Consider the following 14,292-nt stretch of genomic DNA (forward strand, 5'->3'; position numbering starts at 1 on the left):
CCACTCCCACGCAGAGACCACACGGGGCCAAGGGAGGCTAAAGTGCCACTTGGCGAAACCACGTTTGTGCATGACATAAAAAAATATTCAGTGTCTTGGAGAAAATTAAAGACAATATAATTCAAACAAGGAATATTAAAAACTCCATCTCAAACCCCTCCCTGAAATTTCTTGAACTCTTCTCTGAAGCAGGAAGGGCCTCCAGTGTGGCAACCACATACCTGGTTTTGCAGTTCCCAGCCACAGCTTCTGCGGGGTCAGGGACGCTCGGCCGCCCAGAGGCATGCTCCCTGCCGTCCTGAGGGACCTCCAGGAGGCCACTTTTCTTGGCTTAGAGAGATAAGGTGACTCTAGAAAAGCCAACACATGGATTCAGAGGTGCCCGAGAGCAACGCGTGAGCTCAACACACGAGCTTCAGAAAGACAGAAGGGGAAAATAAAACATCCGCGAGGGCAGGGACTCTAGTCAAACATTCCGGCAAAAATTCAAAAAGAGTTACTTTACCTACACGCTGACATTTCTCCTCCAACTTTTATTATAAAGAAACAGTATAGGCCGGGCGTGGTGGCTCAAGCCTGTAATCCCAGCACTTTGGGAGGCCGAGACGGGCGGATCACGAGGTCAGGAGATCGAGACCATCCTGGCTAACACAATGAAACTCCGTCTCTACTAAAAATACAAAAAAATTAGCCGGGCGAGGTGGCAGGCGCCTGTAGTCCCAGCTACTCGGGAGGCTGAGGCAGGAGAATGGCGTAAACCCGGGAGGTGGAGCTTGCAGTGAGCCGAGATAGCGCCACTGCACTCCAGCCTGGGCGACAGAGTGAGACTCCGTCTCAAAAAAAAAAAAAAAAAAAAAAAAAAAAAAAAAAAGAAACAGTATAACGGGGCCAGGCATGGTGGCTCATGCCTGTAATACCAATACCTTGGGAGGCTAAGGCAGGAGGATCACTTGAGACGAGGAATTCAAGACCAGCCTGGGCAACACAACAAGACCCTGTCTCTACAAAAAATCTAAAAATCAGCTAAGTGCGGTGGCTCACACCTGTGGTCCCAGCTACTCAAGGGGGCTACGGCAGGAGGATCTCTTGAGCCCAGGAGGCTACAGTGAGCTGTGAATCACACTACTGCATTCCAGCCTGAGTAACAGGCTTTTCTTTCTCGAAAGAAAGAAAAGAAAAGAGAAAAGAACAGAACGTAATGGGAAGAATATAACGGGAAATATATGAATTCTACCAATATTTATTATAGTATTTAATTTCTTACCCCCAATTTTTAGAGAGATATATATGTTTTTACATAGTCACAATCATAGTGAACATACAATTTTGTATCCTTTTTATTTAACATTGTAAATGTTTAATGTCATTACATAGTAACAAAGCAATATTTAGAACTTAATATGTAAAATATCTAAAAGAAATGAGAAAAATTATACTTTTTCAGAGCATTCTTGATTTTGTATGAAAGTAAGGGAAATGTTTTAAAATCTTTATCTGAGATTTTACCTCTTTAAGTATAAAAAAATAATAAACACTTGCAAAAACTAAGGCACTCTTAAAACATTCTTATATATCTTAAATTGCAAAATGTATGTCAGTAGGTTCTGAAAATTTAAGTCTAATATGTTCAAAATGTTTAAATTTCTACGTTTTTCCCGTGGTTTCACAATGTGTGGGAAATTTGCCACTGTAACTCTGAATGAGGGAATAAAGGCGCAGGGACCCTGATGCGTCTTCACTCACCCCAGGACCACAGAACCTCACCTCCGAGATATTCTCAAGTTCTTCCAAAATGTAAAGATTTAAGTTGTCATTTATACAAGTAAATGAGTGAGCGGAAAAAAGCCCCACGCATTACCTTTCCCTCCTAAGAGCGTGTGGGTTTATCGGCCAGTAGGAAGGGTTCCTCAGGAAAGCATGTATGCACGCGGATAAAAGCGGGGAGGGAGGAAGAGAAGACGGCGACAGGGTGGTGGAGACATGCCAACGTTTGATACTGCCCGGAAAACGACAAACTCAGAAAGCACAAAAACATCATCGCCTGCCTCGCCCTCCTCGCAGGGTGACCAGGACGATGCAAAGCCTCGGAACGTGGTGGAAGCTGCAAACCTACAAGCAGATTGACCAGGCCTTCAAGAAAAACACTGGCTGAGTGAACAGGACAGACATGGTCCCTACACTCACGGCACCGGAAACCTGGAGAAAAACAGGCCCCAAGTGTGAGTCAGGAGGCACCCCTGGTCCTGGCCTTTTACTTTATATCAATTCTCAATTTTCTCCATGGAAGGAGAGAAAGAACATCAAAAATCCAAAATGCTAGGTGATTTCCTTCTAGTGTTCATACTGATTTGCAACATATAACATGCATTCTTTTCTTTGCAGGGATTTACCTTTCTAATTACGGTTTCCTTGGGCCAGTAGGAAAGTTTTTTTATATTCTCTGAGTACGTCATACACTTGACTCAACCTTTGAAATACCTGATACGTGTATATAAAATAGACATCTGCAGATGGCACAGCCAGGGAAGGCCACAGCCTTTGGGGCAGCACAGGACGCCGGCCTAGGATTTACAGGATCACGAACATGTTTGTACGCACGAGGTCGGCACATGGGCTGCTGTACACGAGAGCGGCGTTAGGGACAGAGGGGCCTTGGGGCCACCTGGACTAACCCCATCTCCGCGGCATCCTCCAGACAGGCAGGGGGCAAACACGGCCCTCCTCCCACTGAGGGTGAGGAAGAACAGAACCCTGGCAGCAACACAAGCCCAGGGCGATCCAAAGGGAAAAAAGGTGAACTTTCCACCCATCCTGCACCAACTACACCTTCTCAGTAGCTTTGACTCTCAGGAACAAATCCCAGGTCAAAAATCCTTTAACTCTGGCAGCATTCAGAAGAGGTAAGCCTTTGAGAAGGCAAGAAAAAGAAAACGAAAGGCCTAGAGGCCCTGTCGGAGGAAGGCTGGGGTGTGGATGGCAGCCTCAGCCCTGAGAAAGGGCTCGTCACTGGCACCGGCAGGGACTCCACGTGTTCCTGAGACCCCAGCGTGAACCCCAACATGAATGGGGGAGACCCCAGCGCAAACTGGGAGACCCCAGAGGGAATGGGGCCACCTGGCTGAGGCGTCAGGTCTCAGCTACCTAAATGTACAAAGCAAACACCCTTCCTTCTCTCCAGGACACCAGGGAACGTGGGCATGAGAGGGAAGGCAGGCCGGTCATACTTACTTGGCGATGTGGGTGGAGGTTTGTGGAAAGCTTTCCTTTTTGCTTTCTGAAAGAAAGAAGAAATGGCGTAAGGCTTGCTGAGCTCCCACAATGGTGCGTCACAAGACCCTGCCATGTTCAGAAACGGTCAGGGGTCGTGTAAGAGCAGCAAGAGGACATTAGCTCACGGGGATGTAAGGAGGGTCCAGGCACAGGACATGCAGGGCCCGACGCAGACCCCAGAAAAATGCACTCACATCAGTGCTCGGGGCTGGGCTCTCAGAGCACAAGTTCCAATGACAGAAAACCACTGGGCCTGGGCTCCTGACATTCAGACTGAGGGTCCCACACAAATGGCATATCTGCCCCTGCCCAAACTGCCCGCACAGCCAGCCCGGAAGCCCCAGCGTGCACCTCTGTCCACTCGGGTGGAGGTGGTGAGATGAAATCCCTGCATGTAAGTCAACTGCAAAGCCCACTAAGGAAGAAGGCCCAGCAAAGGCAGACCCTGTCTGGAAGGTGGTTTCCTGTGACACACATAGAACGGGGTCCAGATCTGGTTCCACTGCTTACTACCGGGTGAGTATCCCGTATCTGAAATGCTTGGGACCAAGAGTGTTTCAGATTTGGGAATATTTACATCCATATAATGAGGTATGGGGATGGGACCCAAGTCTAAACACAAAATTCATTTATATTTCATGTATACCTTATACCCATAGCGCAAAACTAACTTTAGATTGTGTTTTTAATAACTTTGGGCATGAAACAAAGCTTGTGTGAAGTAACTGAAGTGTGGAATTTCCCACTTGTGGCCTCATGAGGGTGCTCAAAAAGTTCCCATTTTTGGAGCATTTTGGATTTCGGATTAGAGACACTCAACCTGTCGTGCCATGGCCTGGGGAAGATGCTGCCACACTTCCAACCTTAACTTCCTTATCACCTTGCACTAGACCGAGCAGGTAAGGGTACCGCGGCCAGGTCTCTTCACTTCCCCTCCAGCAGAAACAGTGAGCCCAGGCTCTGTGCGGGGGCAATTTTCCCTGGGGCTTGGTCTGGATCCCTCCTCCTCCGGGGAGCATCAGGGGAGCATCCCCTGCCCTCGGCGACATGGAGTGAAAATCCTTGACTTTGCAGACAGAGGTTCCTGGAGGGAGACAGTGGAGCTGAGGCTCCCCCTTGAGTCCACAGAGCAAACGTGGAATTGAGATCGGCTGGCACCGGGTTCGTTCTGCCGGCTGCAGTTTTGCTAGATCTGCATCTGCAGTAACAAAACGGCTGCAGTTCTGCTAGATCTGCGTCTGCAGTAACAAAAGCTTTTTTTTGCTCATACGGGAACAACTGGCACGCTTCCTTTTCTACCCTGCACAGCTTGCCAAACAAACCCAAAGTCCAGGCCGGGGCCACAGTGTGCCACTGGGCCATCAGACACCACTCCTGCCCCTCTCCTTTCCAGGCTGGGAGGCCAGGCAGCGGCTCAGCTTGGGATGGTGGCTGCCCAGGTCTGCTTTCTCCCATCAGGTCCTTCCAACAGATTAGCAGGGGCTCTCCTCCTCCCCTCAAGTGTCAGGATGGGGGTGTGGGGGGCAGGGCAAAACCAGCTGCAGGCCAGGGACCAGCAATCCACCTCACGTGAGCCCTGCTCAAGATTCACTTCCGGATAAAAGTTGTAAAGTTATCACCACAGGTATTTAAACCCAACGAAGGGCTGGAAACTTTTCAAACACCAAGTAGCATTTGGAATATGCATTCCAGCTCTCAACACAGTATTGTGGAGAATGGCCCATTTTACCAGTCTGAGTGAAATCTGCAAGGGCAGCACCACCAGCCCTGGGGCGCACGGCTGATGCCCGGCGGCACTCACCGTCTCCACGTCAGAGTCAAAGGTGACTGCAGACAGACTGTCATCTCCCTGGAGGAAGAGAGGCAAACACTGTAACTCGACGGCACCTGCTGGGCTTCCAACAGTCACGTTTACAAAAGTGAAAACAGCCCGTCCACAGCTGCGGAAACAGAAACTCCAGAAATCCAGCTCCAAGGCCACTCGGAACACTCCAGCTGGGCAGCGGCCAGTTCCTCGGTCTCATCAGAAGGAATGGGTGGGTGGGGGGAAGAAACACAGAACGCCACCCAGAAGGCGTGCAAATGTCTGCAAATCCAGGAACACTATTTCCCACAGAATTGTGTCTTGACAAAGAAAAAAAAAAAAAAAACAAAACCAGTTCTTGCCGAAAGCATTTCATTTTCACATACATGTTCTCACTCTTATTCATCTTTACATCAAAGCACAACAAATCTGTGACTGTCTCCTGGTAAGAACTGGTCAGAGTCATCTTTTAAAAAGCAAACTCGGCCTGGGCAACATGGCGAGACACTCTCTACAAAAAAATCTTGGCCGGGCGCGGTGGCTCACGCCTGTAATCCCAGCACTTTGGGAGGCCGAGGCGGGCGGATCACAAGGTCAGGAGATCGAGACCACGGTGAAACCCCGTCTCTACTAAAAATACAAAAAATTAGCCGGGCGCGGTGGCGGGCGCCTGTAGTCCCAGCTACTCGGGAGGCTGAGGCAGGAGAATGGCGTAAACCCAGGAGGCGGAGCTTGCAGTGAGCCGAGATCGCGCCACTGCACTCCAGCCTGGGCGACAGAGCGAGACTCCGTCTCAAAAAACAAAAAACAAAAAACAAAACAAAACAAAAAAACAAAAAAATCTTAAAAATTTAAAAAATAAGCCAGGCTGTGGTTGCACACACCTGTAGTCCCAGCTACTTGGGAGGCTGAGGTGAGACGATTGCTTGAGCCCAGGAAGTCGAGGTTGCAGTGAGCCATGACCACGCCTACAGCCTTGGCAACAGAGCAAGACCCCAGCTCAAAAAAAAAAAAAAAACAAAAAAAAAACCCCAAACCAACAAAAACAAAAACATATGCATTACAACGAGAAGGCATTTGGGCCTATAAAGGTTCTTGCCTTCTTATTCCAGTGACTTTGTCCTGGCCCAGGGAATGAAATAAAATTTGCACTGTCTGATGTCAGCACTAAGATGGCAAAAAAAAAAACAAAAAAAAACCGGAAGCTTTTTGAAGACAAAAATGTTTCTGTATTAACTTACTCACTCAAATTGAAATCCAAAAAGAGAAAGCATAACATGTTTAATCGGCTGGGCACGGTGGCTCACGCCTGTAATCCCAGTACTTTAGGAGGCCGAGGCGGGCGGATTACGAGACCATCCTGGCTAACACAGTGAAACCCCGTCTCTACTAAAGAATACAAAAAATTAGCTGGGCGTGGTGGCGGGCGCCTATAGTCCCAGCTACTTGGGAGGCTGAGGCAGGAGAATGGTGTGAACCCAGGAGGCGGAGGTTGCAGTGAGCCGAGATTGTGCCACTGTAGTCCAGCCTGGGTGACAGAGCAAGACTCCATCTCAAAAAAAAAAAAAAAAAAAGTTTAAACTCCCTCGGAAGATTGTATGGTGCTTTCCGATGCGGACACTGGAAATTAGAGCTGAATACCCTATTATGAACCAATAGTGCTACAGCTCAGGGAGGAGGCGATGACATTTCTGCCACCTGTCGCTGGTATAGCTGAGTCCGCGTAGTATCACAATGGGATGCTACTGCATTCTGAAAAGCAAACATATTTTCTACAAGGTTAATAGTACATGAAGTGCCAATTTTGCTAGCAGTGTGAAACTATGAGAAATATCTGGCTGCATGAATACACGGATAAGGTGCAGCTGCAGTGATCCAGTGCCCTGAACACAGACAGGCCAGGGCACAAGTGCAGTGTGACTGCATTTCGAGGGGCAAAGGGAAGATGGTGCATTCCAAATAAATGGAATCTTTAAAAAAATCAGTCACTGACTGACATTTTTTATATCATTAAATAGGTGACCTTTTAGGCACAAACAGCACATGACAATTATAGAGAGAAGTTTTCCTTTAGCAAAGTGTATTACAATTATGTACAAAACTGAGGAAGGGCAGGCCGGGAACTGGACACACAGGTTAGCGGGGGATCAGAAAAGCCAAGTCAGCCCTGGGCATCACAAGGATGTGCCTGCAGAGGATGGAGGGGAACCTGCTGAAAACTGTCTAAAAAAGCAGCAGCAACTTTTCTCTGTAAACATCTGTCATTATTCCCTGCTGTGAAGAAAATCTTGAAGACTTTTTGAATGACCTGAAATTCAACGAAGGAATGAGATTTTATGTGTAGTAAACAAAATGCATTGATCTCACCCACAACGGCTGCCCTCTCCACCACTCCCTTCCAGCCGTGCTGCCTCCAGTCTGCCAGTTGTAGTGCAGGGAAGAGGTGAAACGCAGTCAGGACCAGAAATCACACCACGGCCCAAGGATCCACGACTCCAGTCAGCAGAATACAACCATACACAGCACACACACACACACATGCATGCACACACGCACGCATGCACACACACACGCACCTGAAACGACACAACAGTCCAAGGATCCATGCCTCCAGTCAGCAGAATACAACCATACACAGAACACACACACATGCACGCACGCAAACACGCGCGCACACACACACACACACCTGAAATCACACAACAGTCCAAGGATCCACACCTCTAATCAGCAGAATACAACCATACACAGAACACACACACATGCACGCACGCAAACACGCGCGCACACACACACACACACACCTGAAATCACACAACAGTCCAAGGATCCACACCTCTAATCAGCAGAATACAACCATACACAGCACATGCACACACACACACACACACAAAACGGCCAATCTGTTCTGCCTCCTTCAAGCACTGTCTGAGGTTGCCACTTATTTCCATGCTAGATTAAGCTCATTCAGCCTGTGTCAGGGTGGCTGTAACAGAAGAAACGGGGTGACTTCACACCGAAATTAAGTGTCTCAGTTTGGGAGGCTGGAAGTCCAGAATCAAGGTGTTGGCAGGGCCAGGTTCCTAATAGACAGAACAGCAAGGCGGAAGATCAACGAGGAGTTAGAAAGACTTGATCAGCAAACACTAAAAACCTAACAGACGTTTACAGAGCACCCCACCAAACAACAGCAGAATACGTACTCTACTCAAGTGTACATTAAACATAAACCAGACAATAGGTCACAAAAAAGCCTCAATGAATTAAAAGAGAAAATCAAAGTATATTCTTTGACAACAAGGAAAATTAGAAATCAACAAAAGAAAGGGATTCACAAATGTAGTGTTTTTTTTTTTTTTTTTTTAACGGAATCTCGCTCTGTCACCCAGGCTAGAGTGCAGTGGTGTGATCTTGGCTCACTGCCACCTCTACCTCCTAGGTACAAGCGATTCTCTTGCCTCAGCCTCCTGAGTAGCTGGGATTACAGGTGCCGCCATCATACCCAGCTAATTTTTGTATTTTTAGTAGAAATGGGTTTCATTCACTATGTTGGCCAGGCTGGTCTCGAACTCCTGACCTCAGGTGATCAGCCCGCCTCAGCCTCCCAAAGTGCTGGGACTATAGGCGAGAGCCACTGTGCCTGGCCTGGATTTTAAACAACAAATTCCTAAACAATCAATGGGTCTAAGAGGAAATCACAAGGGTAATTTAAAAATATCTGAGATGAGTGAATTTTTTTTTTTTGAGGCCAAGTCTTGCTCTGTTGCCCAGGCTGGGGTACAATGGCATGATCTAGGCTCAACACAACCTCCGCCTCCCAGGTTAAAGCAATTCTCCTGCCTTAGCTTTCTGAGTAGCTGGGACTACAGGCGCACACTACCATGTCCGGCAAATTTTTTTTTTGTATTTTTAGTAGAGATGGGCTTTCACTATGTTGGCCAGGCTGGTCTTGAACTCCTGACCTTGTGATCTGCCCACCTCGGCCTCCCAAAGTGCTGGGATTACAGGCGTGAGCCACTGTGCCCGGCTGATGAGTGAATTTTAAAAATCAAAATTTACAGGTTATATCTAAAGCAGAGCTCAAAGAGAAACACACAGCTGTAAATGTCTATATTTTTAAAAGATCACATCAAATAAATAACCTAATCTTCCACCTTAAAAACAAAAGCAGGGCCGGGTGTGGTGGCTCACGCCTGTAATCTGAAGCCCAGGAGTTCAAAACCAGCCTGGGCAACATGGAGAAACCCTATATATACACACACACTACAAAAAATTAGCTGGGCATCATGGCACATGTCTGTGGTCCCAACTACATAGGAGACTGAGGTGGGAGAAACACCTGGGCCCAGGAAGTTGAGGCTGCAGTGAGCCATGATGGCGCCACTGCACTCCAGCCGCAAAGAAACAAAAGCAGGCTGAGCACCGTGGCTCATGCCTGTAATCCCAACACTTTGGGAGGCTGAGGAGAGAGGACTGCTTGAGTCCAGAAGTTCAAAACCAGCCTGGGTGACATAGTGACACCCAGTGTTTACAAACAATTAAAAAATTCGCCAGGCATGGTGGCACATGCCTGTAGTCCCAGCTACTTGGGAGGCCGAGGCAGGAGGATCACTCAAGCCTGGGGTTTGAGGCTGCAGGGAGCTGTGATTGTCCCACTGCTCTCTAGCACCAACAACACAGTGAGGTTCTGCCTCTGAAAAACAAAAACAAGTAATCAAAACACAAAAGCTGTGTTTAGAGGGTAATTTGGAACTGTAAATGCCTATATTGAAAAAAAAAAAAAAGATCTCAAGGCAATAATCCAATAATCTAAACTTCTACCTTTAAAACCAGAAGACAGAAAACTAAACTCAAATGAAGTAAAAGGAATAAAAATTAGTGAATAGATGAAATACAGAATAGAAACAACAGAAAAATCAATGAAGCCAAAAGTTGGTTCTTTGAAAAGATCAACAAAACTGACAAACCTTTAGCCAAGAAAAAAACCCAAAGACATGAAATTATCAAAATACGGGGGGGGGGGGGGGGGGAAGAGGGGCCTCACTACTGACCTTATAGAAATAAGGAAAATCCCAGAACCACATGGTCTCACTGGTGAATTCTATCAAACATTTACAGAGAAATTAACACCAATCCTTCACAAACTCTTCTAAAAAACAGAAAAGAAGGGAACGCTCCCCAATTCATTCTATGAGACCTATATTACCCTGATACCAAAGGCAGACAAAGAAATATCACAATAAAAGAACACTACAGACCAACACACTTTATGAATACAGTTGCAGAAATCCTCAACAAAATGCTAGTAGGCATGAAAAGGAATATATATATATACACACATACACATATATACACACACACACATATATATACACACATACACCCTAATTGGTCACCGTATATATGTATGCACGCACACACACACACCACCCCCCAAGACCAAGAACGAAAGATTGGTTTCACATACAAAAATCAGCCAATATAATATACCATATTAATAGAATGAAGAAAAAGAATCATACGATTTTCTAAAAGATATAGAAGGTACATTTGACAAAATCTAACATTCATTCATGATAAAGACACTCAATCATCTATGAAGAGAATTTCCTCAACCTAATAAATGGCATCTACAAAAATCCAGTGCAACACAATATTTAATGGAGGCAGATGGAATGTTTCCCTTCTAATATCAGCAGCAAGACAAGGCTGTCCTTTCTCACCACTTCAATTCAAATTATACTTGAGTCTCTAGCCAGGACATTAATGCGAGAAAAGTAAATAAAAGACATTCAGATTGAAAAGAAAGAAGTAAAACTATCTCTTCACAGATAACATGATTTTATACATAGAAAATCCTAATGAATCTACTAAAAAACTAGTAAACATAATAGATGAGTTCAGCAAGTTTGCAGGATATGAGATTCATATAAAAATATTATTGTATATACGAGCAGTAAATAGGCTGAAATGAAGTTAAGAAAATTCAATATACAATAACATCAAACAACATAAAATGCTTAGGAATAAATTTAACAAAAGCATAGACTTTGTACATTGAAAAATATAAACCATTGTTGAAAGAAATTAAAGATCTACATAGCGCCGGGAGCGAAGGCTCACGCCTGTAATCCCAACACTTCGGGAGGCCAAGGCGGGTGGATCACCTGAGGTCAGGAGTTAGAGACCAGCCTGACCAACATAGTGAAACCCCATCTCTACTAAAAATACAAAAATTAGCCAGGTGTGGTGGTGGGGGCCTGTAGTCCCAGCTACAAGGGAGGCTGAGGCATGAGAATTGCTTGAACGTGGGAGGCGGAGGTTGCAGTGATCCGAGACGGCACCACTGCACTCCAGCCTGGGTAGCAGAGCGAGACTTGGTCTTTTTTTTTTTTTTTTTTTTGAGAGGGAGTCTCTGTTGCCAGGCTGGAGTGCAGTGGCGCTATCTCGGCTCACTGCAAGCTCTGCCTCCCAGGTTCACACCATTCTCCTGCCTCAGCCTCCCAAGTAGCTGGGATTACAGGCGCAGGCCACCACACCCGGCTAATTTTTTGTATTTTCAGTAGAGACGGGTTTCACCGTGTTAGCTAAGATGGTCTTGATCTCCTGACCTCGTGATCCGCCCGTCTCGGCCTCCCAAAGTGCTGGGATTACAGGTACGAGCCATCGCGCCCGGCCAAGAGACTCTGTCTTAAAAGAATAATAATAAATAAATAATACGTGTGAATTATTCTTATAATCACAACAAGCAGTTCTGTTCTCAAAGATGAAGAAGCAGTAACTGAAGGCCAGTGTAGACAGGCCCTCCAGATGAGACTGGACGTGGTGCCCTGGGGAAAAAGCAGGCAAATTCAGCTACTCCAAATGGGCCAGCAGCACCAAGCCGCTACTGCAGGTGCACCTATGCTGAGCCCTGTGGTCTCCTTAGGAGGAAGCAAGGTGAGCACAGTTCCCTCGATGGGCTTCCAAAGGCTTCCTCTGTTTCTCCAATAAAATCCAAATTCCCTGCATGGGCAGCAGGATTCCCCATAATCAGACTCATGCCCATCTTCCGTTCACTGCCCTTGCCCGCATCCCAACGGGCTTTCTTTTTTTTTTTTTTGAGACAGGGCCTCACTCTGTCGCCCAGGCTGGAGGGCCATGGTATGATCACAGTTCAGGGTAGCCTCCACCTCCTGGGCTCCAGCGATCCTCTCACCTCAGCCTCCTGAGTAGCTGGGACTACAAGCAGGCACCACCACAGCTCGGCTAATGTGACGGTTTTTTGTAGAGATGGGGTCTTGCTACATTGCCCAGGCTGGTCTGGAACTCTTGACCTCAAGCGATCCTCTCTCCTCGGCTTCCCAGAGTGCAGGGACTACCTGCCTGAGCCACAGCTCCCGGCCATACAGCCTGTTTCATTTTCTGCACAGCACTTCTCACTTTCTGACACGATCTTAATTACCTGTTTATCACCTTGTCCCTCAGACCCCCAAGCGCGTGGAATGCAGCTTATTCCGGTGTCTCTAACACACAGTAGGTGTTTACCGGGCAAAGGAACTAACCGAGCGCCCGTGCACCCTCGTCCTGGGGAGTACATCGGGCACCACCCTCCTCCAGGAGGCCTCCTCTGACCAAGCGGGGCTCCCAGACCCTGGGGCTGCCTCCCTCCCACCCCGACGGCTTGGGGCTACACGGGATTCGTGGATCCGGCCTTGGACTGGGGGTGCCCGGAGGCACTTACACCGTGAGCTCCGTCACCGGCGGGCCGCAGACTCACAGGCGCCTAGAGGCGATGGCGCGGCTTCCCGGAAAGCTTCCTGGAAGCGGCGGCCTCTGCGAAGGCGGGCGCGGGCGAGGCTGCAGGCGGCGCGGGGCCTGCAGCGCGCTCTTGTGCGGTAACAATAATGGCAGCTGTCACCCGGCCGTGCGCCCCGTCCTCACGCCCCGGACCGGCCACCGCGCGGGGCCCCAGGGCTGCGGGGGACGGGGACGAGCCGAGGCCTCGCGGACGCCCGCCCGGCGCCGCCCCCTTGCCCGTTCTTACCGTCTCCGAGGCCGGTTCCCCGGTGCCCAGGAACATGGTGGCGGCGCTGCCCGGCCGCCTCTCAGGGCTGCAAGATCGGGCGTCTGGGTCTGGGGCTCCGCGGGCAGCCCTGGCCGCCTGCAGCCTCCGGGCCTTCCCTGGCGCCTGCCCGCGACCCCGCTGCCATGGCAACCAGGCCGCCGACCCGCCCGGCCCGTACGCAACCTGCGCTTCCCCCTGGGGCGACCATGCGCGTGCGCAGAGTCCACGGGCGCCGGCCGGCCGACCAGGAGAGCTCCCGGAGTTCCCGGGGCGGAGCGCTGGGCTGAGAGGGGGGGAAAAAACCGGCCGGGAACTGGGGCTCGCGCCTGTAATCCCAACACTTTGGGAGCCTGAGGCGGGAGATTCAACTGAGCCCAGGAGTTTAATACCAGCCTGGGCAATGTAGCGAGACCCCGTCTCTCGAAAAATAATAAAATAAAATAAATAAAATGCCAGGCATGGTGGTGCATCCTATAGTCCTAGTTCCTCGGGAGGCTGAGGTGGGAGGATCGCTTGGAGCCCAGGAGGTCGAGGCTGCAGTGAGCTATGATGGCACCACTGCAGTCTAGCCTGGGCGACAGAGCAAGACCCTACTTCAATCAAACACACATAATAAACTTTTGTTTGTTTTCAGGGTCTCATCCAGGGAGCTTTGCTCACCGTGCTCCCTGTGCATAAGCTCCTCTTGCCATTCTCCCACTCTTGGGCTTCGCAAACTTCTTGCCCTTCTCTTACCTAATTATAGAGCTGTGCCTATCTATGACCTTTCATTTGTGATTCTGAATTCCATAAACTTCCGAAAGACTTTCACAACTTATTGGAAGGCCAGACCAGTCCTAACCTCAACTCTCTGGGAAGAAAACTCTGAGCTGAGGCTATTTATAGCGTTTATTTATTCCACGGGGTGTACATGAGTGAGTTTCACCGAATAACTTTTTAAATTTTTTTTGACAGGGTCTTGCTCTGTGGCTCAGGCTGGAGTGCAGTGGTGCGATCTCTGATCACTGCAACCTCTGCCTCCTGGATTCAAGCGATTCTCCTGCCTCAGCTCCCCGAGTAGCTGGGACTACAGGTGCATGCCACCACGCCCAGCTAATTTTTGTATTTTTAGTAGAGACGGGGTTTCACCACCTTGGCCAGGGTGGTCTCACTCTCTTGACCTCGTGATTCG

General features: G+C 48.5%; 1 protein-coding gene across 24 annotated transcripts in view; it reads right to left on the reverse strand.

The window, feature by feature from the left end:
- IQCE (IQ motif containing E) overlaps positions 1–13,318 on the reverse strand; it is a 54,821-nt gene extending 41,503 nt beyond the window's left edge. For 10 of the 24 annotated variants that reach the window (XM_074034293.1, XM_074034292.1, XM_005549028.4 and 7 more), the window contains exons 1-4: positions 13,101–13,318; positions 5,072–5,119; positions 3,229–3,274; positions 222–350 (exon numbers count right to left, since the gene is read on the reverse strand). In XM_074034293.1, coding sequence (XP_073890394.1) covers positions 222–350; positions 3,229–3,274; positions 5,072–5,119; positions 13,101–13,136 — 259 coding nt within the window. In that variant the 5' untranslated portion in view covers positions 13,137–13,318. Of the gene's footprint in view, positions 1–221; positions 351–3,228; positions 3,275–5,071; positions 5,395–12,797; positions 12,944–13,100 lie in introns of all 24 variants that reach the window. The other 14 variants (XM_074034305.1, XM_074034301.1, XM_074034295.1 and 11 more) reach the window with 3 other exon arrangements.
- Between the last annotated feature and the right edge of the window lie 974 nt (positions 13,319–14,292).

Source organism: Macaca fascicularis, chromosome 3, assembly GCF_037993035.2.
Source record: "Macaca fascicularis isolate 582-1 chromosome 3, T2T-MFA8v1.1".
Lineage (NCBI taxonomy): Eukaryota > Metazoa > Chordata > Mammalia > Primates > Cercopithecidae > Macaca > Macaca fascicularis.